At 48.8% G+C, this 24,744-nt stretch overlaps 1 protein-coding gene across 8 annotated transcripts in view; it reads left to right on the forward strand.

Annotated features, from left to right (window-relative positions):
- ITSN2 (intersectin 2) overlaps window positions 1–24,744 on the forward strand; it is a 1,402,222-nt gene that overhangs the window by 907,378 nt on the left and 470,100 nt on the right. For all 8 annotated transcript variants that reach the window (XM_078647702.1, XM_078647706.1, XM_078647705.1 and 5 more), the window contains one exon: window positions 24,131–24,297. In XM_078647702.1, coding sequence (XP_078503828.1) covers window positions 24,131–24,297 — 167 coding nt within the window. The remainder of the gene's footprint in view (window positions 1–24,130; window positions 24,298–24,744) is intronic.

Below are 24,744 nucleotides of genomic sequence, written 5' to 3' on the forward strand. Positions count from 1 at the left end.
CAAGACGGCACTCGCTCGGCGACGCCTTTCGGCGCGAGTGGAGCTGCGGTCTGTTGTACGCCTTTCCGCCTATACCACTTCTGCCCAGAGTGCTGAAGAAGATCAGGCGCGACCGGGCCCAAGTTATCCTTGTGGCTCCGGACTGGGCTCGAAGGTACTGGTATCCCGAGCTACTCAGCATGTCAGTCGGTCCCTCGATCCGCCTGCCCCTTCGGGAGGACCTTCTGTCGCAGCAGCAGGGGACGGTCCTCCACCCGAACCTGTCCAGTCTCCACCTCCATGCGTGGAGATTGAGCGGCGACAGTTGAGGCCATTTGACTTGCCTCCTGAGGTTTGTGATGTGATTCTGGCAGCCAGGCGTCCCTCCACAAAGTCGGTATACGCCTGCCGGTGGAACAGATTTGTGGCATGGTGCACAGCAAAGGCTGTGGACCCTCTCTCTGCCCCTCTTTCCGAGGTTCTCCTCTTTCTTCTCTCTCTTGCCCAGCAGGGCTCGTCTCTGGGCACTATCAAGGGCTACCTTTCTTCCCTTTCGGCATTTCTAAGGCTGCCTGATCAACCTTCTTTGTTCAAGTCCCCTATTGTAACGAGATTCTTGAAGGGCATCACGCACATGTATCCACCTGTTCCGTTCGTGATGCCTCAGTGGGACTTGAACCTGGTTCTGACCTTCTTGATGTGCGCTCCCTTTGAGCCACTTCATTCCTGTCCTCTCCGTCTCCTGACTTTAAAGACGGCCTTCCTGGTTGCCATCACCTCTGCCAGGAGGGTGAGTGAGCTCCAGGCTCTTTCTGTCAAACCTCCTTTCATGTCCATTCATCCAGACAAGGTGGTTCTGAGAACTAGACCTTCTTTCCTGCCCAAAGTAGTCTCTGCTTTTCACATCGGGCAGTCCATCACCTTACCCTCCTTCTTCCCGCCTCCGCATCCTTCAAAGGATGAAGAGCGGCTCCATCGTCTGGACCCAAAACGTGCGCTTTCATTTTATGTGGATCGCACACGCCAGTTCCGGGTGGATGACCAACTATTTGTTGGCTACGTGGGTGCGAAGAAGGGACGGGCGGTACATAAACGGACCATCTCTCTGTGGGTCGTTCTGTGCATCAAAGCGTGCTACTCTTTGGCTCGGAAGGAGCCTCCTGTTGGGCTGAGGGCCCATTCCACTCGGGCCACGGCGGCTACTACTGCCCTGGGCCGGGGAGTCCCTTTGCAGGACATTTGCCAGGCGGCTACGTGGGCCTCGCTGCACACCTTTGCGAGGCACTACTGCCTGGACAGTCAAGTCCGGAGGGATGGCTTCTTTGGCCGTTCGGTCCTCCAGGACTTTCTGGTGTAGGATTGTATTGGTTCGCAGACCCACCTCCGGGGTTGGTATTGCTGGGGTATCTATTCTAAGGTAAGGAATCTAATACTAACCTGTTTCTTTCAGATGAACAAGTTACTTACCTTCTGTAACGATATATCTGTAAGAAACAGTAGTTAGTATTAGATTCCTTACCGCCCCACCCATCCTCCCCGTTCTGCGAACTGATACCTAGGGTTAAGGACATCCCTTTCAGGACCCTAGTTTCAAATGGCACCAGTGTTGGTTCTCACATGGCTCTGCGTGTTCTGGCGCGGAAAAGCTGTGTACAAAGAACTGACGTCAGCGCGCGGAGGCGGCGTCTATATACTCCAGCGACGTCATCACGGCGCACGACGCCGACGACGGACGCGGAGCCGCAGGGGACGCCTGCAGACGACGCCTACCGACGCGCAGGGGTATTGCTACGCAAAAGTTTCCGGATCCAGACTGACGCCTGGGGATATTCTAAGGTAAGGAATCTAATACTAACTACTGTTTCTTACAGATCGTTACCGAAGGTAAGTAACTTGTTCTTTAGTCCTGACTGATAAAACAACAGCAATGTCCTATATGAACAAATGAGAGATCGGGAATCAGAACGTTGAACTGAGAAGTAAGTAAGTAAAGTTTATTGTATATGGTTAATTAAAACCTTTACAATTTTGATACATTAAAAAATATATATATATATTCGAACTGACATTGGATAAAAAAAAACATTGACATTCCATATTTTCTTTAAAAGCGGTGTTACTTTATCTGTGTGCTGAGCCATTCGTTGCACTTCAGGCCCTCCATTTTGTGCCGTTGGTCACCATTTTTTCAGTGTTCAGTATTAGAAGGCTCGCCTTTTGAAAGAATCTGGCGGCCCTGCAAGCTGTCTGCAGCTGGTGACTGTTCAGGGCTAACATAACAGCCGGGCGACATGTTCTGATTTGGACTAAACGAAATATATGGAGTAGGTAGTAACGTCTCAAATGGGTCAGGGATGGACAAATGCACAATATGTGAATCAGTGTTTCTTCTGCACTACCACATAGTCTGCAGACTGAAGTCGGCCATGTTTGTTTCCATGCAGGGATCGGGTCTTTTGAAGTGTAGGTTCCCAGCCGTATTCTTAGAAGCATTTGTTGGATGACTGGTGCGATGTGGTTGACTAAGTAAGGTTACGGCGCACATCTTTCGTACGTGGCCAACACCATCCAGCCATGTTTTTTCTTTGCTAGTGCGGCTTTATCTGTTATCCAGGAATTTTGCTTTGCCGCACCGTTGGCTGCTTTTTTAAAGGCCGCGAAGGTGTGATTGGTGTTCCATGCCTCTTGCATGTTGAGATTTATCAGTGCTTCTTCGAGTACCGTATTCCATGCGTTTTTTGCGTTTGTTTGGCTGTTCATTTCGATCCAACAGAGACCCATCAGAGTGTCCTCTTGTGCTGCTCTTAATTTCCAGCACGTTTTTAGTGTGGCAGCTTGTCTGACTTGGTACTGATTTAGTAACCTGAATTCAAGGCCAACTTGCGCTTGGGATGCAAACCTTGGAATCTGAAAGATGAATTTGAACAGCTCTGACTGTTGTAGGTTCAAGAAGTTTGCATCTTTTCCTCTGTATAAATCAGAACCATACGTGAGGGATGGTAAAAACTTTGCCGCGATCACCTTCAACAGGTATAAGTTGGATGGGCATTTCAATTTTGTTTTTAGTAAGTTTAGAGCGAGCCGTAGTTTGTAAGCCTGAGCTTTTCTATGTGATTGGTGATCCTTTAATGACCACCTTGAGTCAACCACTACTCCCAGGTACTTATAAGAGAGACTTTGTTCTATGGTGTTGCCTGCGATGTGCCATTTGAAGGATTGCCTCCCTGGCCGTGATGCAAAACAGACGATCTTCGTTTTGTTATAGTTAAATAGCAACCCATGCGCACTGATGTATTCATGCATCTTCATGATTGAACGTTGTAGACCCAGGGAGGTCAGGCTGCATAGTACGATGTCATCGGCGTACTGTATACTCCTTATTTTTTGGTGTGCTAACTTTGGAGGGTCACATTGTATCTCCGAGATGCACTTGTCCAGGTCCGCGGTGAAGATGTTGAAAAGGGTAGGGGCCAATACACATCCCTGCTTGAGGCCGACATGGGTGGGGATTTTTGCTGTTGTTCTATCGCCGTTACCTAATTTTATCTTAACCCAGGTGGCTGACTATAGGTTTATAATGGCCTGTAACAACTTCGAAGGTATTCCCCATTGGCCATCTTTTGCCATAGGATCTCACTTGGTACTGTATCGAAGGCCGCTTTTAAATCTACAAAGCAGGTGTACAGTTTGTTTGACTTTTCCCGTGCTCTGTGGACCAGAAGGTTTAGCGCGAGCAGATTGCATGACGTGTTGATTCCAGGCCTGAACCCCGTCTGGGTGATTAGAAGAATTTTGTTCGAGCTGACCCAGTCTTCCAGAGCTCTCAACAGATTTGATGCATATGTTTTGGCCTCTACATCTATGAGAGCGATTAGCCTGTAATTGGCTGGATCTGTTCTTGCACCTGCCTTGAAGATTGGATGCAAAATACTCCCTCTCTTTGATGGAGGTATGCTTCCGGTTTGAAAGGCGTTGTTATACAATGGGGTAAGATATTCCGCCCAGAAGAGTTGATCGTGTTTGAACAGTCCATTTGGTAAACCATTTGCGCCCGGCGCCCCTTTTGACCTCAGCTTTTTTAGGACCATTTGTACTTGGGATGGCGTGATCCAGTTATCATCAAAGTTATGATCCTCTTCTTGGATTTCGTTTTGTTGATAGGTAGGACGGTCTGGATTCCATGCTTGAAGTTTGTTCTTTCTGGATTGCTCTAAATGCTGGATCCAGTCTTCCTGTAAAATATTTGCATTGAAGGCCTGGGCTGCTCCGTTTGCTACTGTGTTGATTTCAGCCCAAAATTTCCTGTTATTGTTAGATTTGCTAGATTCTAGTAGTTGTTGCCAAAGTTCTGTTTGATGTTTTGATTTTTGTAACCAAACGTCTTTTTGTATATTTTTGCCTCAGGTTATAGATTTGTCGCTTGGTGTCTTCACCCTTTGACTTGTCTTTTCCTAGTAACTTTCTGATTTCTTGATTTAAAGTCCTTTTTTTACACAATATTGAACCCAGGGGGGCCTGGAGTATTTTGAGAAGTAGTGAAATTATGACATTGGGCTTGACAAACGGAAATTAAACATTTGTTCATCTAGTGGTAGAAATAGAAATCAAACTACATGTGGTTGTTCTCAGATGGCTTCTGATAATGTCACTCGAGTGGAGTGTTCTATAGGATCTCATTTGGCAACTTGTCAAGCTGCGTTGTTACCCACCAGTTGATTTCTTTGTAACTCATAACAGGAAGGGCTTTATGTTCTTCACCAGTGCAGTCTTATAGAGAGGAGCTATGGGATATTTAGCCCCACAATGTTAAACCTAGTGTGTGCCTTTCCACCTATTGTGATAATGCACATGATACTTTACAGGTTCGGGAAGTTTATAACAGTCATGATTTGGAACCACAGTTCTCCTTGGTCAGTATTTCCTTCTTTTTTATATCCAAAGTATCCTATAGTTGCACCTGTGGATAGTGGTCATTTATTTGTAAAGGCCACAAATGTTTGGATGAAGGTGTTTTAGATACACTAGTACTTGGTGACTTCCTGCTAGGAGGTGGTTGATAATCCTTTGACTGCTGTCATAAATGACTTTTGTATCTAAAATCTGCTTGGTTGTCTGTTGTACTGGAAATTGCATTAGCTTTAGAAAGGTTGCTGGTCTCTTCTTTTATTGGTTACGTGGCATCTCTGGCTATGGTAAAGAGAGACCTGGAAAGCTTAGGATCTTTATCATTCAAGTTGTCACTCATTTGTGATAGGTAGGTAAACATGTTTTCACTGACTCTCTATATTCCTGAACAGTAGGATTTGGTTTTGGTACTAGGTCAGTAGATGTGCATGCCATTAGTTTGCTTATATAATTGTGAACTAGCGTGCATATTTATTCAATAATTAGTTATGTAAACCACTGTACATTGGTTTTTGGTCACCGTTTTGTTCATGCAATAGCTGCATCTGTTCTTAGTATGGAGTAATCAAGCCCACTATGGTCTTAAACTATCCAAAGCTGACTTTAGCTTTTGAAATATAGCCACTCACTAACACCGGAGACTGGAGCATATGAAATTTCCTTTATGGTAGTTTTGTTGTCATTGTCTTTTTAGCCAGAATTTTAGTTAAAAGTAGTATGAATCATATATGTGTCCAACACTTAATACAGTTTGAAAAGCATAATTTTCATATGCTCCTTAAAAACTATGTAGGTTTTTAAAACTATTTTACAAACATATCCTTTGTTTTACATCTTTTTCGAACAAGACATTTTGTTAGTCTGAATTTATAACCTTTACTTTTGTTTCAATAGCTTGCCTCTGAAATAAAGAGGAATGTATTGCCCTCACAATCCTCTTACACCCACCCAACCCCCTTCCGTGCCAGGAAGAACATATAGGAACTGTTGACTTTTGGACTAATACTGGTTCTTCTAAGTCCTTATGAACCTTTATTCAGCCATGCAGGATGGACCACTGACAGACCCAGATGAATTAGTCCCGGAGACCGTCTGGAAAATATAGTCCCTCCCTCAAATTGCTTCTACTCCCCCTGCCTAGATTCTGGTTCAAAGAGATGCTAGAGCATTGTGTTCTGAAACGGAGCATAGTCCTGACAAAGACTGTTGAGGGTCAGTGTCTTCTCCTCTTGGTTTTGCTCATGTACGGGGTCAAACACTGTAACAAAGGGTACTTTCTGATATCACTAGAATCCTCTATGGAATCACCACCTCTCACTGGTATTGCTGCTTATTTACTGAACAGTGACCCATCCCCCACCAAAGTCAATGTTCGAGGAGTGGAACTATAGAGGGCAAACTGTCATCTACAGTTCTGAATAACAGTGAAACCCCGGGATGGTTGAAAGAGCACTTCTAACGAGAGCAAGGATGTATTACAAATGGATGTTCCACAAGAAGGTGTTGCAGTGCATTTTAAGGATACCGTAGTGGAAGCGGTTAACAAGAGTTATTGTCAGCAAGTGGAATTTTGTCCTATTATTGGTAGTCTATTAGGGTTCCTAATTTATATCCCCTTTGAAAAAATTTTGTAAACTTAAGTAATTGGTAGCCCAAATCTTTATTATTGGAAAAGCTAATTGAGGTTCCATTTGATGAGGTTATTCTTCCAAATTGGGTCGTACTCAGCCAAAAGTCTTCATTTTGTTTTTGCACATTGCTCTTCTCTAGTTAAATCAATCAATCAGTCATTTGTTAAGCGCACTACATACCCGCGAGGGTCTCAAGGCGCTAGGTGGGGAGGTGGGGCCGCTACTGATTGAACAGCCAGGGCTTAAGTATCCTCCTGAGGGTCGGCAGGTCTTGGGTCTGTCGTAGGCTCAGTGGGAGGGTGTTCCATGTCTTGGCGGCGAGGTGGGAGAAGGATCTCCTGCCAGTGGTTGTTCTTCGGATGCACGGGACGGTGGCGAGTGAGAGGTCGGCGGAGCTGGCGGTTGGGGGTGTAGAAGGAGAGCCGTCTGTTGAGGTAGGCTGGGCCGGTCTTGTGGAGTGCCTTGTGTGCGTGGATGAGGAGCTTGAAGGATATCCTCTTGTTGACGGGGAGCCAGTGCAGGTTTCTCAGGTGGGGGTGATGTGGCCGTGTCGTGGTACATCGAGGGTCAGTCGTGCTGAGGCGTTTTGGATGCATTGTAGTCGATTGATGAGCTTGGTCGGGGCTCCCGCGTAGAGGGCGTTTCCGTAGTTGGATGTATCCTCAAAATTACCCTGTTTACCCTTTTTTTGGTTGTCGACCCAGAGGCGTTAAATAGATCCAAGATGTTGTCACTAATTTCATCTGATGTGGTTTGGTCTGCTCACTGGTGAAACGCATATCTGGTTCTCAAAATATCTCCATCTGCCAAGCTGAACATTGTAAGACTTTCTACCAGATAGCTATCCATACTCATGCATGGCTCTCCGACAGCTGTGCTTTAGTCCCTTTGTTCCAACTTTTATGCATTTGGAACTGTGGAATGGACTTCTTTTCTCACTAATAATATTAGTGAGCTCCAGGTTCGATTTATTTATTTTCAAAATGCCATTAGCAATGGTAAGTAAGCTTCTTTGGCTATGCCTGTCCCAATGGGCAACTAGGACTTTATTATATGATGTTTTGCATGGAAATTGGTCCACATAAAAAGTGTTTTTGCTTGATGGATCCAACAAATAGTTTAATTTTCAGTATTTAAACTAGTCTATTTTTTTATTTTTATTTTTACATCAGAGAGGGGTATCAAAAAAGCAGCTTCCAACGGTATTGTGCTGCTGATGCAAGGGTGATGTCTAACTTTGAAGATGTTGGCGAAGGGACCCATTGTGATAGTGCCATGCCCCTGGGTCTTACATGCAAGAAGTCTCTGCTGCTGCACAATCAGCCTTGGCTGGCTGCTAAATGGCTTAGGAGCTTCTACAGCTAGGGAGAGTTTTAGTGCAAGATGTGCAACCGGAACATCTAGCATCATTGAGTCATGGCCTCCCATGTAACGTTAAAAAGCCAATCACTCCAAGGAAAAGATGGCTAAAAGCACTTGCAATTAGCAACCTCTTCTCTCTCTCTGTGGCACAGCTAAAATGGTTATTTAGATTGAAAATAGAAGCAGCAGCCCCTGCTTATTAAAAAAAGAAAACTGCTCAAGCTCCTCAAGTGCAATGTCAACTACAGCCTCAAAGGGATAGATGCAGATACCAAATAGTCCTTTAGCGAGAAGCAGAGGGTGAGCTGCTTGTGGAGTGGAGCTCTGGGTATGCATCAAAGGGCACAAAAAGAAAGCAGCTGACATCAGCATGCAGGGGTTGCTCCTTTACGCCACTCCACTGTGCCACTTCTGGGCGCTATACAGCCAAAGGGGATCCGAACGGTGCCACCTGAGAGGCATACAGGAGTACTGCTGAAAGATTTCTCCAGATTCAGTGTGGCACGTTTAACACTGATCCAGAACTCCACTCCCAACTTTGTTAGTCTTCCAGCAGTTTCATTTTACGACATGCTAGCATCTAGGGGATCATGATCCTCCAAAAATGACAGGCTTTAAGCCATGCCAAGATTTCCACAAGCAGGCTTTAGTTATGGACCCCATCACAAGGTGTGCCGTTGGTGCCTGGGCTCCAGTCACAACTCCAGGTCGTATGACCATTGAACCCTAATGCCCGCAAAGGCGATTTGAGGACTAAAGGGGTGGAGCTGAACATTTTTGAGCATGAGAAGTTTTTGTGTCCGTCAGTCAGGTCCCTCTTCCATTCCAATTTGTAGACCGAGTCCTCCTGAGGGTGTTCCTGCTGCTGCTCCACTTCCTAGTCAGAATTTTCAGGTAAGTCCATTTCCATATTCAGACACAAGAAAGCATTCCAAAGACAAGGTGTGAAGTGGCAAGATCTAAGCTGTACTCCTAAAATTCCCCAGCCTCGGAACTGACAACATCATCTGGTCCCAACACACTCCGTGTTCCCGTGGCCATCATCGGCCCCACAGCAGATCAAGGAGTTCAAGGAAGCAATGCTGTAAATCTTTACTGTGTTATTTACTTTCTCTGGTGCACCTTCAGGCCCTACAGAGCCCCAGGGGCCTCTAAACAGCTTACTGCTAGTGGGTTCTCCCCGATGGGGGTCTGTCATTCTGGAAACCAATTACCTGTACTTCAACCCTGGCCCCAATATCTGTTGTGGTTCCAACCACACTAATGCAGATTGGACCCTGAGCTAAAGTCGGTCCAAGCTCGACCAATGATGTGCTTCAGGATCACAAAAGAACAACCACATTTTTTTGCAGCTACACCACTACTGCGATGCATTTACAAACAGAGGCTTCATTCTCTTTTTGGCTCTGACACCTACTTTGTGCATGATCCCGGCAGAGTCCCTCAAGACACCGATGATGAAGAGGAAGGAGATGCTCTGCTCCCTCCTCATTATTCAGATGATACATTATGCATAGACCTACCAAATGCCACTGGGATGGACACATGCTACAAACGAGTTAGACTCACCACATGGACCACGAAGGAAGTATAGTTCTTAGTTTGCACAAGGGCAGCTGAGATGCTAGAATCCCACTGCCCTCCTTTGAAACAAATTCTAATATCTGCACAGAGATTATTCAGCCATGGCCTATAACGTTTGAGCCATTGTTGTCGTTTACTGGAACCCTACCCAATGCTTTATTGACTATGTGGTCAAATGATGTTCTCTCTCTGCAGTTATCAGACCAGTAGCCCGATGTCATACGCCTGTGGAGGTGTCCTAGACTTTTTGACTAAACACCCTACACCAGTGAGCCATCTTGTTCATGCTTCCACTAGCAAGGTTAAACCAGACTGCATTGAGTTTCCATATTTCCATACCTCGATGAATGGTTGATGAAAACTGGTTTGCCACAGTCGTTTGTAGACCACCTGTGGATGACAGTGGAACTCTTAATGTCCTTAGGTTTTACCATAAACCAGTCAAAGTTTCACAGAGGCTCCCTTTCATCGGGGCAATTCTGAATACTCCAAGGTTTAAGGTTGCGGAGTATGGCTCTGAGGCTTCGTCGTCGTTTGGCCTCGTGCATTCTCCTTGTCATCAACTCCAGGTGGCAAATGTGAGTCCTTCCATAGAACCAGAAATCTTAGTGGGTCCGGCATCAAGACTGCCTCTCTGGCTCCATTTAGGCCTTCAGTTCTCAAATTTGAGAAGGCCCAAGAACTGCAGTGGTGGCTAACCTTTCCCAACTTGTCCTGCGGCAGACTAGCCTCCCTTACCCACCCAGAGCTTACATTGTTAACTGCTGCTGATTTGGAAAAGTCATCTGGGGGAGATGGAGATTTGAGGTCTCTGGTCTCCGGTAGAGCGCCAACTCCATTTTAGCCTTCTGGGTTATTTAATCTCATAGAGACATCTAGCCGCAGATTCCTTAACTTAGAATATCCCCAGGCGTGAGACTGAATCCGGAATTTTTTTGCAGCAGCACCTCTGCACGCCGGGGGACGGCGCCACACGACCCCGCCCTGACGTCGTCCTCGTACGTGACGTCAGCCTTTAGATGCGCTCTGTGTTAACATGGGCAGTGAGCCTTACGTCTTCTTTTTATGTGGTCAAGGGTGTTTACCCTTTTATTAGCATCACTTGGATGCAATTTGTTTTCAGTTGCCTGTTGGCCTTCTGTGGCCGTATTTCACAAGTTGATGTGTCCTCTGCTTGTGGCTTTCAGCAGGTAGTTCAGCTCAGTAACATCATTACAGTTTGGAACTCTGTTCATGGGTTCGGTTTGTTGCTGCATTCTTTTTGACCTGGCTTTTTGCCTTAAGAGGTGTCCCCCGTTGTCCAAGGTATACATACTCCATGTGGGGTACTTGTACGCTATTATATAGTCTTGCTTATCTCACCTGGGCCTGGACATGATGTGGGCTCCATGCACCGATTAAATGTTCGTTGTACGGTGTTCTATGTTTTTCCTTGGTGCCATATGCTTTCGCCATGGTTATCCATCTCTTTTGGAGGTTTCATGGTCTCCTCTTCGTAAACGGCTCCTACCTGCTCTTCACTGTTCTGGGTATGGTTCGTCATTTACATTATGTCCCCGGTTGCCTTGGTTTCCTCTTCTTATGTTGCCACCTCTCGTCATGGTTGCGAAGTTGGTCCAATATCTCCATGTGTGGGGGAGCCCTTTATAGGTGGTTGCAAGTTCCTATAGGTCCTTATTGCTTCCACTTCCCGGAGTGTTTTTCCTATGGTCATTTGCTCCCTTTTTTGGTGTTCGACACTATCCGTGTCTTTTGGAGTGTTGGTCTTGGATTTTAAGGCTCTTTCCACCATCCGTTGACTTGGCGTTTTTGGCTTCTCCTTTTAGAGTGGCCTACGCCTGTGGGACAGTTCTGTTGATGGCAGTGGTCATTAATTACTGTTGACAAGTCTATATGGTGATTGTTCCTCCTTCTGGTTTCATTCTACCCGGCCGGGCGCTCTTCTGTTCCTGTGTAAGTCACTTAAGGCCTCTATTACCATTTGCCGGCGGCATATTCCACCTGCTTCAGCGTGCTAGTGGTTGATGCTATTGGCCCTCTTTACCCTTTTGGGGCTGGGTGTGCGCTTAGCATGCTTTCTGTCCAGCTGGCTATCTCCAATGCATTGTTCAGGTTCTGGCTTGCCTTTGGGCTTTTGCCACCGGCACTTTCGGCCTCCAAGCTTGGGTTAACGCATTTTTCGTGCGCCATTTAGTAGAGAGTGCTCCTTCTTTCTTCTGTGGATCATACCGTTCTACCTGTCATTTTTTATACTGGTACGGTGTGGTGCCCTTTTGGCATATTATCGGATACGTTCTATCCTGTGACTTTTGCTCTTCGAGCTGCTGGTGTTGCTGTAGGACTGTTCTAACACAGTTTGTTCCCCCTTTATCCGTCACCCTATTGCCGCATCACATGCCTGGTGCTTATGTTGTTCTGTCACAGACCCGCCTCCCTTTTAGGGTATGGCTATGGTATCTATTCTAAATTAAGGAATCTGCGGGTGGAAGTCTCTATCAGATGTATGAGTTACTTACTTTCGGTAACAATGTATCTGGTAAAGACGTTGTCTAGCCGCAGATTCCTTCACGCCCACCCTGCCTCCCCGTTCTGCGAGGACCTTTTCTGGTACTGTTCTCCACTGGCCTCTAAAGTTGCCATTGGGTTTTATCTTCAGGGGGTTCAGGTTGTTGCACTCCCCTGGGTGCTTTCATATACAGTTGACCTCTGCTGAGGGCCTTCTTTTCTGTTGTATGGTACCTTTCTTTCAAGGGAAGGTTCGTTGTCCTCTCCAGTTCCCTTCCCTTCAGTCTGCTCTACTGCCTCGAGGTCCTGGTCTCCCCGTGGTCATCCTCTTTGAGGGTCGGGTGTGCTCTGTTCCCTACCTCTGTTTTTAGACGGGAGGGCCAGTCTTCTCTTTCTTTCTACAGTGGACTGTTGTTCTTTCTGGGTTCCGTCCTTACTGGACGGCACAGTTCCACAGGGCACTATCGGTCTATTTCTGTCGATTGTGATGTTCTTCCCTTGTTGCACTCGGGAAGGGGCCTCCACTTGGCTTACGGGGCTCTTTCTCACGGTCGGGGTTCAGGTGGCACCGCCCACGCGGCTCTGTCGGAGTCGCAGGCACCGCGTCCAGCTTCATACCCTTCGGTCCCTGGGCCTAACGCGACGCCGGAGGAGATCGAGCGGTTCCTCATGGCCATGAGGGCCCTCTCTCCTCCGACGGGCTCCGCGGCGCCTTCGGGCCCAGCGGTCCCGTCTGGGGGTCCTAGCGGGTAGGCGGCTCCGGCCCCAACGCCGTCGGGTGCTTCGGCTCCGACGCAGCCGGCGCCGCAGGGCCCCGCTGGATCCGGTTCCGGATCCGGGTCGTCGCCGGTGGATTTAACGACCTCCCCGGCGCCATCCCCTCGGGTGTCACCACCGGCGCCGTCCTCGGGCGGCGCCGTCCCCAATGCCTCACTCGACCCGGTTCCGGCGCCAATTATGACGCCGTTCGGAGAGTTTACTTTCCATGAGCCGGACCCATCCTTTGTTGAACCTGACTACCAGGAGATGGGTGATGAGGAGGATTGGGAGGGGTCTGAGGACCCTCTGGCACGTGAATGCCAGTCTCATGAGGACTGGGCAGGTGAACTTGGGGAGGCCAGTGGTATAGACACTTCGCCTGACACTGGCTTTGTCTCGCCTCCTATCGTGGCTACGGAGGAGGGGGCAACCTATAGTGTGGTATTGATGAGGGCAGCCAAGGCCTTGGGACTTGAGCTCCCCGTCGCGGCCGTGAGGACTAACCTCCTCACTGAGGTCCTTAAGCCGCAGTCATGCTCAGCCGAGCCTCTGCTGCCGTTTAACAAGGCCTTAACCGACGTTCTTTTGGGCACTTGGTCCAAGCCCGCTACGGGTTCGCCCTTAGATAGGAACGTGGCCAGACGCCACCGCCCGGCCCCGGGCGACCCATGTTTCCTGTCCACCCACCCTACCCCCGAGAGTCTGGTCATCCAGGCCTCCAATTCCCAGACCGCATTCCCGTCGGCACCGCCGGACAGGGAATCCAAGAAGTACGAGCAGTACGGTAAAAAGATCTTCTCGTCCCTTAGTTTGGGATTGCGGTCTTCCAATACCGCACGCCTCTTGGGCCGCTACACCCACTCTCTGTGGGATACGGTTGCGGAAGTGCTGCCAGAGTGTCAGTTGGAGGTACGGGCCAACCTCGGCCAAGCCCTTGTGGAGGGCCGGGATGCAGCCAAATATTCTATCCGGTGTGGGCTGGATACCACCGACTCACTAGGTAGAGCGATGGCAACGACGGTGGCGGTCAGACGCCACGCCTGGTTGAGGTCCGCCAACTTTTCGGCCGATGTCCAAAACACACCGATGGACATGCCGTTTGATGGCCGTCGCCTCTTTGGCAACAAGGCAGACCATGCGCTTGAGCGCTTTAAGGACTCCAGGGCTACAGCCAAGTCCTTGGGCCTCTCGGCCCCGCGCCAGCAATCGGCTGCCTTTCACTCCTTTCGTGGCCACGGAAGGGGTGTACCCACACGTGCTGCCAGCCACGCTCCGCAAGGTAATACCCAACTCGATGGCGGCCGTGGGAACCGCGGTCCCGGCGGTCAGGGACAACGGCGAGGTCAGTCCACACCTTCCCCCACAGCATCCGCCTCAAAACCCTCCTAGTCCGTGCTTTCAGGCCCATGTGACGCCAGTGGGGGGCAGGGTTCGCCATCACCACCTCCACTGGCGCACTGTCACATCGGACAGGTGGGTGCTGCAAATCGGCCGAAGGGGCTACTCCCTCCCCTTCAAGGCGACTCCTCCAGCCATGCCACCGCAGAACCACCGTGTATCGGGGGATCATTTGCGACTTTTGCAGGAGGAAGTTACGGCCCTCTTGGCCAAGGGGGCCATCGAGCGCGTTCCTGAGCCAGAAGTAGGGTGTGGTTGCTACTCCCACTACTTTCTGGTACCCAAGAAGGGCAAAGGGGGTCTATGCCCTATCTTGGACCTACGGAACGTCAACGGCTTCCTCCGGAAGGAGAAGTTCAAAATGCTGACACTGGCTCAGGTCCTAGCTGCCCTGGACCCAGGAGACTGGATGGTAGCGTTGGACTTGCAGGACGCTTATTTCCACATCCCTGTCCTGCCGGCCCACCGGCGCTACCTGCGGTTCACAATTGGCCACAAGCACTTTCAGTATACCGTGTTTCCCTTCGGCCTTACCAGCGCCCCACGGGTGTTCACAAAGGTGATGGCGGTGGTCGCAGCTCATCTGCGCAGGTTAGGGGTTTCAGTCTTCCCCTACCTCGACGACTGGTTGTTGAAGGCGGGCTCGCCCCAGACAGTCGTCAGCCACCTCCAGACTACGGTAGATCTCCTGCACCGGCTGAAGTTCTCCATCAATGTGCCAAAGTCACACCTGTGCCCCTCTCAGAAGCTCCTTTTCATCGGAGCGGTTCTCTACTCAGCGCGGTTTCGGGTTTATCCACCCGAACAGCGGGTCCGGGATATTCGGGCTCTGATTCCCATCTTTCAGCCGTTATCCCGGGTCTCGGTCAGGTTGACGCTGGGGCTTCTGGGGCTGATGGCCTCCTGCATCCTACTGTTGCATCACGCCAGGTGGCGGATGCGGGCTCTGCAGTGGGACCTGAAGTTTCAGTGGGCCCAGCATCAGGGCAACCTCTCCAACCACGTCCTGATCTCGGAGGGCACTGGGAGACAGCTGCAGTGGTGGCTCACGTACCGCGATTGGGTCAGCGGCAGATCCCTCTCCCTTCCCCAACCGGAGCACGTAGTTGTGACAGACGCGGCCCTCCAGGGATGGGGTGGCCACATGGGTGAGGCGGAGATCAGAGGCCTCTGGTCTCCGGCGGAGCCCCGGCTCCACATCAACCTGTTGGAGTTACAGGCGATTCGTCTAGCACTGAAGGCATTCCTCCCCTCTGTCCGGGGGAGTGTAGTGCAGGTGTTCACGGACAACACCACCGCCATGTGGTACTGCAACAAACAGGGCGGGGTGGGGTCGTGGACCCTTTGCCAGGAGGCTCTGCGCCTCTGGCAATGGCTGGTACGCCAGGGCGTGACCCTGGTGGCTCAACACCTGGCAGGTTCTCTGAACGCCAGGGCGGACGAGCTCAGCCGTCGGTGCATGATGGATCACGAATGGCGTCTGAACTCGGACATGGCGCAAGGCCTCTTTCGGCAATAGGGAGAGCCTTGGTTAGATCTATTCGCCACCGAAGAGAACGCGCAATGTCATCAGTTCTGCGCGTTGGAATTTCCAAGGCGGCACTCGCTCGGCGACGCTTTTTGTCGCGTGTGGAGTTGCGGTCTGTTATACGCCTTTCCACCTATACCACTTCTACCCAGAGTGCTGAAGAAGATCAAGCGCGACCGGGCCCAAGTTATCCTTGTGGCTCCGGACTGGGCACGAAGGTACTGGTATCCAGAGCTACTCAGTATGTCAGTCGATCCCCCGGTTCGTCTGCCTCTTCAGGAGGACCTTCTGTCGCAGCAACAGGGGACGGTCCTCCACCCGAACCTGTCCAGTCTCCACCTCCATGCTTGGAGCTTGAGCGGCGACAGTTGAGGCCATTTGACTTGCCTCCTGAAGTCTGTAACGTCATTCTGGCAGCCAGGCGTCCCTCCACAAAGTCGGTATACGCCTGCAGGTGGAACAGATTTATGGCATGGTGCACAGCAAAGGCTGTGGATCCTCTTGCTGCCCCTCTCTCTGAGGTTCTTCTCTTTCTTCTTTCTCTTGCCCAGCAGGGCTCCGGTTTGGGCACAATCAAGGGCTACCTTTCTGCCCTTTCAGCGTTTCTGAGGCTGCCTGATCAACCTTCTTTGTTCAAGTCCCCTATTGTAAATAGATTTCTAAAGGGCATCACACACACGTTTCCTCCTGTTCCGTTTGTGATGCCTCAGTGGGACTTGAACCTGGTTCTTACATTTCTGATGTGCGCTCCCTTTGAGCCACTTCACAACTGTCCTCTCCGCCTTCTAACTCTGAAGACTGCTTTCTTGGTTGCCATCACCTCTGCCAGGAGAGTGAGTGAGCTCCAGGCTCTTTCTTGTACTCCTCCTTTCCTTTCTGTCCATCCGGACAAGGTTGTGTTGCGTACTAAGCCATCTTTCCTGCCCAAGGTTGTCACGGCCTTCCACTTCGGGCAGTCTATCACCTTGCCCATCTTCTTTCCGCCTCCGCAACCCAAAATGTGCGCTCTCGTTCTATTTAGATCGCACGCGCCAGTTCCGGGTGGATGACCAACTCTTTGTTGGTTACGTGGGCGCTAAGAAGGGGAAAGTGGTGCACAAGAGGACCATCTCCCGGTGGATCATCTTGTGTATCCAGGCATGTTACTCCTTGGCTAAAAAGGAGCCCCCTGTTGTATTGCGGGCTCATTCCACCCGAGCCACGGCGACTACAACTGCCCTGGGCCGGGGAGTGCCCTTACAAGACATCTGTCAGGCAGCTACGAGGGCATCGCTGCACACGTTTGCAAGACTTTACTGCCTGGACAGCCAAGTCCGGAGGGATGGCTTCTTTGGCCATACTGTCCTCCAGGACTTTCTGGTGTGATTATTGGTTTGCAGACCCACCACCTGGGTTGGTATTGCTGGGGTATCTATTCTAAGGTAAGGAATCTAATACTAACGTGTCTCTTTCAGATGCACAAGTTACTACTTGTGTAACGATATATCTGTAAGAGACATTAGTTAGTATTAGATTCCTTACCGACCCACCCATCCTCCCCGTTCTGCGAACCGATATCTAGGGTTAGGGTTATCCCCTTTCAGGGCCCTAGTTTCAATGGCACCAGTGTTGGTTTTTAACATGGCTCAGCGCTTCTGGCGCGGAAAAGCTGTGTCTTAGAACTGACGTCAGCATGCGGAGGCGGCTTCTAAGTACTCCGACGACGTCATCACGGCGCCCACGACGCCGACGACGGACGCGGAGCCGCAGACGTCCTCCCACAAAATCCATCAGTGCTGGGCAGTGGGGCAAATTAGTTGCAATGCGGTTTATTAAAGGTTGACACACCTGTTTCCACTCCAGCCATTCAGAAACTCCAGCCACTGTTTGCAGTGCCCCAGTGGGAGCTTAACTTGGTCTAGACAGTTCTCGTGTATGCCCTTTCATTGTATGCATGGTTACTGTCGCATAAGGCACTCCAGCCTGTGGGAGCTGAATATATTCAGAAACGTCTTGCTTTCTACAAGCCAACTAGATCCCTTAGATCAGAATCTCTTGGTCTTGCCATTGTCCCTGCTGTTAGGAAAGCAAGGGTGGGGGGTCGCTCTTTTAGACACTTGGCTCCCCAGTTATGGAACGCCCTCCCTCTGTCACTCCGCTGTACCTCGAACTTGCTGGCCTTTAGAAAGGGTCTGAAGACGTGGCTCTATGGACAATGATCTGCTTGTTTCTTCTCTTCTTTCAGCCTGTCCTCTGTAAGTCTGCTGTGGGTTAGAAAGCGCCGGGACACTCTTCGGAGTAGCCGAGCGCTATATAAGACACCCATAACATTAACATTAACACTGTGAGAAGTTGGCCTGATATATGATGCTCACTAGTTCTAGTGATCACCTTGTATCAGTCCAAACAACCCTTATGGTGATTGGTTGTAAGTCAACCTTATAGACCAGCTATCCTAATGGTAGCATGGACAAAGCAGTCTTAGGCTAAACTCTTTTGGCATGTGAAGCCAGCTGTTTTACCACAATATAACCCCTTGAATACCAGATGAAAGGACACCACACAGGTTGTTATGAAAATAAACAGTATATTTATTAATAACAACACCTCTGAACTCTTTATGAGGTTAGAGGGCTAAGCACATGACAATCTCTTACGAAAAATACGACAAGTTGCACAAAATTACAATGGTGCCCTAGGGGCACGACAAACCATATACTAAGTAAGGGTAATGTGAGAGTCGATAAAAGGAATGGAGCTGTCCAGAGGCTGTAGGATTGATGGGACCACGCTACACTAACTTCAGGTAAGTAATAGGAGGCCCACGGAACGCGTGTGCAGAGTGTGAACTCACACGCGAGATGCGTAACAACGTCTATGGACAGTACAGTTCAAGTAAAAGGTAAGTATGGAAAATCCTGACTAGGTAGGACAACAACGACTGTGGAATTGGACACTAGGACAGTTAGACTACCCTTTAGCACCGAAATGCTCTCGTTACCTCACCCACGGGCTGCGGGTGCATAGGTGTCAAAGTATGTCGGGTTCTCGCGTTGAAGCCTACCGATGCGCAAGGGTACTGCTACGCAAGAAATTTCCGGATCCAGTCTGACGCCTGGGGATATTCTAAGGTAAGGAATCTAATACTAACTAATGTCTCTTACAGATATATCGTTACACAAGTAGTAACTTGTGCATCCAGTCATTTGGCCTTTAAGACTTTCCTGCCATCTATCATGGGGAGGCTATTGCAGGTTATCATTGAGAATCCTGCTGTCATGTGGTGCTGCAACAAGCTTGGTGGACTGGAGTCCTGGGCCCTGTGCGAGAAGGTGCTTTGCATTTGTAGAGGTGGTCGGAGCAGCAGACTATCTAGTGTCTACCTACCTGGCTAGTTCCCTGAAAGCCAAATTGGACAAATTGTGTAGATATTACCTGGTGAATCACGAGTGGCAGCTGCATCCTTAGGTGGTGCAGAATAAATTTGATCAGTGGGGAGAGGCCTGGCTGGACCAGGAGAGCGTGGTAACTGGAGTTCATGAGTATGAGCATCTGTCCTCCGATCAGGCCATGTGTCAACATTGAGCGACAGCAACTTACTGCATTTAAGCTGGCTAATAAAGTGGTAGATGTCCCCCTCGCTGCCAGACGTCCTCCCACAAAATCCATCAGTGCTGGGCAGTGGGGCAAATTAGTTGCAATGCGGTTTATTAAAGGTTGACACACCTGTTTCCACTCCAGCCATTCAGAAACTCCAGCCACTGTTTGCAGTGCCCCAGTGGGAGCTTAACTTGGTCTAGACAGTTCTCGTGTATGCCCTTTCATTGTATGCATGGTTACTGTCGCATAAGGCACTCCAGCCTGTGGGAGCTGAATATGTTCAGAAACGTCTTGCTTTCTACAAGCCAACTAGATCCCTTAGATCAGAATCTCTTGGTCTTGCCATTGTCCCTGCTGTTAGGAAAGCAAGGGTGGGGGGTCGCTCTTTTAGACACTTGGCTCCCCAGTTATGGAACGCCCTCCCTCTGTCACTCCGCTGTACCTCGAACTTGCTGGCCTTTAGAAAGGGTCTGAAGACGTGGCTCTATGGACAATGATCTGCTTGTTTCTTCTCTTCTTTCAGCCTGTCCTCTGTAAGTCTGCTGTGGGTTAGAAAGCGCCGGGACACTCTTCGGAGTAGCCGAGCGCTATATAAGACACCCATAACATTAACATTAACACTGTGAGAAGTTGGCCTGATATATGATGCTCACTAGTTCTAGTGATCACCTTGTATCAGTCCAAACAACCCTTATGGTGATTGGTTGTAAGTCAACCTTATAGACCAGCTATCCTAATGGTAGCATGGACAAAGCAGTCTTAGGCTAAACTCTTTTGGCATGTGAAGCCAGCTGTTTTACCACAATATAACCCCTTGAATACCAGATGAAAGGACACCACACAGGTTGTTATGAAAATAAACAGTATATTTATTAATAACAACACCTCTGAACTCTTTATGAGGTTAGAGGGCTAAGCACATGACAATCTCTTACGAAAAATACGACAAGTTGCACAAAATTACAATGGTGCCCTAGGGGCACGACAAACCATATACTAAGTAGGTGTAATGTGAGAGTCGATAAAAGGAATGGAGCTGTCCAGAGGCTGTAGGATTGATGGGACCACGCTACACTAACTTCAGGTAAGTAATAGGAGGCCCACGGAACGCGTGTGCAGAGTGTGAACTCACACGCGAGATGCGTAACAACGTCTATGGACAGTACAGTTCAAGTAAAAGGTAAGTACGGAAAATCCTGACTAGGTAGGACAACAACGACTGTGGAATTGGACACTAGGACAGTTAGACTACCCTTTAGCACCGAAATGCTCTCGTTACCTCACCCACGGGCTGCGGGTGCATAGGTGTCAAAGTATGTCGGGTTCTCGCGTTGAAGTCAATGGAGCCTGAAAGAAAAGATGCTGCAGGCGACCAGGAGGAAGATGAACGGTGCGATCCAAGGGTGGATCGGTGAAGAAGAGGACCTGAAAGCAGAGGGGACAGTGTTCAAAGTCACTAGCCAGTGACCGGTGTGGAACCAGGAAGGAACCAGGTGCTGTCGTCGCGATCAGGTGAAGAGTGGACGCTTGACTCTGCAGCCACGTGGACCAGGAGGTGTCTTCGACGACCAGGATGGAGGCATGAGCTGTCCCACGCAGGCTCTAGCTGTCGGCGGTGTCGGATCCGGAATTGGAGTCAACAGGCCTTGGCAAAGGCAACCCACGCGGTGAGTGGAAAAGACGTCTGGTGCGGACTAGGAGAGTCCGGGGTGCCCCTCTTTTGGAAGGGAGCAAGGGCCAGTCTGGAGCAACCAGACCAGCAGCAAAGATTCAAAGGTTCGTCGTCTAGGAGGCCACTAGCCAGCCGGCAAGTGACCAGACAACGTATCGAGCAGCAAACAAGCAGAAGGGCCCCACGCAGATCTCGTGGATGCTGGAGGGCTGATCTTCAGTGCAGGGGCTGCTCGGGGCTGGGGCTTCTCAGTCCCCAAAGCACTTGGTCGAGTTTACCTCGGGAGTCGTGCTGGAAGCGAAGTGCAGGTTCGTTCAAGATGGCCGGTCCCACGTGTCTCGTCGCACCCACGGGTCTCAGCTTTGCTGTAGATGTAGGTAGAGGTCGGAGAGGTCTGGGAATCCGGGTCTCGTCGGGCTCTGAAGTCTGGATCCTCGAGGGAAGACGACAAAGTGAAGCCGCTGGACGCTTGATGGTGCCTCCAGATGCAGGGTGGACACTCCTTGCCCACAAGGGAGATTTTCTTCAGTCTTCTGTGGAGCAGAACGTCGAAGTCCAGAGTTTCTTCTTGTAGAGTAGTTCAGGATTAATCTAATTTGGAATGGGACCAGCTCCTACCTTTATCCTGCTAAAGGGGGCTGCACTACTGACTAGGTCCCTCCCCTGGGTGGGACCAGGAAGGGGGGTGGTTACACCCCCTATCCTTTGTCCGGTTTCCCGCCAGAGCTGGGGCAGGGATGCCCCAGCAACTGGTTTGAACCGGTGTATGCACAGGGCACTTTGTGTGCCCCAGGCATGTCTAATTCCTTTCAGGCCTATCCTCCCCAATACACAAAATCCTGTCTGGGGTGGTGCTAGCACCTCCCAAGGCAGGACACCCTTTGTCCAAGCCGTCCTCGCTGGAAGGACTCCCAGCAGCAGGAGGTCAGACTTGTGTCTGTGGTGGCAGCATCCATTTTGTGATGCTGAGGCTCGAGTTAACTTTAACCGGGGTTCACAGTTACATACATGTCGTGTCCCTCTAGAAGGGTGGAATGCTACCCCCGTCGCCAGAATTGGCGAGGGGGTAGTATTCCAAATCGTATGACACCTTACTCGACATGTTTTGATAATGTTATACCAGAGTTAGCATTTAACCGCGAGGTTGATAATGCACTTAAGAGTATATGGTATAGCGTTATCATGAAACAGCTGTTAGGACTTGGTTCCGCAAGCTGCAAACGGGCTCAGCTCATGCCAGAACCATCTCACATAATTCCAAGCACTCTGGCTTCAGGATTGTTAAGGCCTGCCATAGGAGTGACTGATAGGAGGATATGTGTCCATTTTAGGGTTAGATATAGGTATACTATATCTATAGCAAAGGGTGATTACACCACCTTGCCCCAGCTGTCGTGCAGCCAGTTGTGCCAGTTTTAGATGGCCAGCCAGGGGTGGCATAATACATGCTTCAGCCCCTGGTAGGCCCTGGGTACACCTAGGCCCTGGATACCTAAGGTATACTGTACAGGGACTGATAAGGTGGCCCAGTACCAATTGGTAAATGCACCTAAAGTACATGGTTGTCAATTTAGAGAGAGAACAGCTAGGCTGTGGGTCTGATTAGCAGCCCACAGCCAGGGAAAGTCATAAATCAGTGAAGCAAAAAGCAAAAATCTGGGGTGACCATAGGATTGCAGACCCCACTCTCCTACAGTTACTACCTGCATCTCTTGTCCCTGGCCACTATTTTACTCTTTGCGGTTGTGTCAGCTCATCACATGAGTGAACTGCAGGCAACTTCACTAAACCACTTTCTTTCAAGACTAATTAGTGCAGATGACTTGGGTGACCTTTTTACTGAAAGTTGTGGCACTCGTCATCATTGGATACTTAATTAAGGCTCGTGAACAGGAGCCTTAATTAATTCCCACTAATTAATTACGACACCAGTGTTTTTACTTCTGTGACTCATCAAAAGAGAAGGAAATTCTGCATTGGTTGGACCCCAAGAGAGCTTTCCATTTTTATATTGCTCCTACTCCGGCCCATCGAGGGGACGAACAGCTCTTTGTTGGAATTTCTGGAGCACAGAAAGGGAAGGATGAGTAGAAGACCCTGTTGAAGTGGACAGTTCTCTGCATTAAGGTCTGCTACTCACTGACAAAAAAACTGGCCCCTGAGGCCTGAGATACCATTTCACCAGGCTGGTAAAATGCATTGGTACACAGTGTTCTTGTTCTTGATATCTACCAGGCTACAACCTGGGCATCGGTGCATACTTACATAGCGCACTGCAGACTTGTCAGCCAGGTCTGACTAGAAGGTCACTTGGCTTATTGTTTTCTGCAGGACTTTTTGATGATCTGAGACCCTTCACTTTTGAGAAGTACTGCTTTGATATGTATTCTGAAGGTGAGGAATCTGCAGTTAAAAGTATCCATCAGGAGAACAAGTTACTTACCTTTGGTAGTTCCCTTTATGGTAGAAATTCTAAATGCAGAATCCTCACTGCCCTCCCACATCCCCATTCTGTGGTGTGATACTATTTATCAACTAGCAATATCCCAAGTTAAGAGATCAACAACCTGCCACCTACAATTATTTTATCCTCCAGATCTGAGGACGAGGAAAAGAAACAGATGTCAGTATGCAGGTAGTGTTTATATGCTGTGCCTCTGTCATTTCCAGGGTGGTACCAAGCCAGCGTGAAGCTGTAAGGCTCCACCTGCCTGGCATGGGAGCACTGTCAAATAGGTCTCCAGCTCCAGTTGGGCCGCTGTAGGATATTCCAAAATGTGGGAAATCTGCTGTAAGACTATCCAAAAGTGTTCCAGACGCTAAGTAACTTGTTTTTTTCTTTTTATCTATCTAAGTTTCATATGTTCGAGGTGTATGTGCATGGGTGAATTATTTTTCCAAGCCGTCCCATTAAGGCCATTTTTAATGTTGAAAAAGCAGAAGTACTACCGTGTTGAGTGTAATGTTCTTCCTCAAAAATGTGCTGGCTGCATTTGTCAAGCATTGGTCTACATTACAGTGGTTGGCAAATATAATTTAAAAAAATGACTTTTAATATTTTATTTCATTTGTTCCTATGTTGTCATATAACATGCTTGTATTTTATTGTGAAAACAAGCAGTAATATTATGAATGTTAACACCTACTGAAAACACCACGTGGACTTAACATACTCTCTACCAAGCATCATTTTCGTTAGTTTGTTAAAATAATAATCGTTTTTTCCAGAGTACATGGCCCTCTACACATACACAAGCTCAGAACCTGGAGATTTAACTTTTTCTGAAGGGGATGTCATTATAGTCTCTCAGAAAGAAGGTGAATGGTGGACAGGCTCAATTGATGGCAGAACTGGCATCTTCCCGTCAAATTATGTTAGACAAAAGGATAATGAGGTAAGTTTAATAATGTAGGCTCAGCTTCTTGATGTCTTTTTGCTCTTGAAATGTTAATGCCATTTCTTGAATTTCATAATTTTGCCTGATTTTCATCACTTTTAATGAAATACCACAGTTCTCAAACTGTGAACTGTAATGTTGTGCTTGCATACGGTTACATTGATATCATATTGTAATGTGCAGGGAGAGTTGTGCATACACATCATTGTAATACCTAGAGACGGGTAAAGAAAATTCTATTTTCATGCTGTAATTTAGTTTTCTGTTTGCTTTGTTTAAGAGGCTTCCTAGCATTTAAAAAACATTGTTTTTTCCTCAAGGTACTGTTTTGGTAATGATAGCACCTGGTATTAAATAAAATATGGCTGTCCTTTCATAACTGTGTATAGCTAGGTAAGTGTGCTTTAAAATGTAATTCTTGATTTTGAAGGTAAAGCCTTATGC

The sequence above is a fragment of the Lissotriton helveticus genome, chromosome 6, assembly GCF_964261635.1.
Source record: "Lissotriton helveticus chromosome 6, aLisHel1.1, whole genome shotgun sequence".
Lineage (NCBI taxonomy): Eukaryota > Metazoa > Chordata > Amphibia > Caudata > Salamandridae > Lissotriton > Lissotriton helveticus.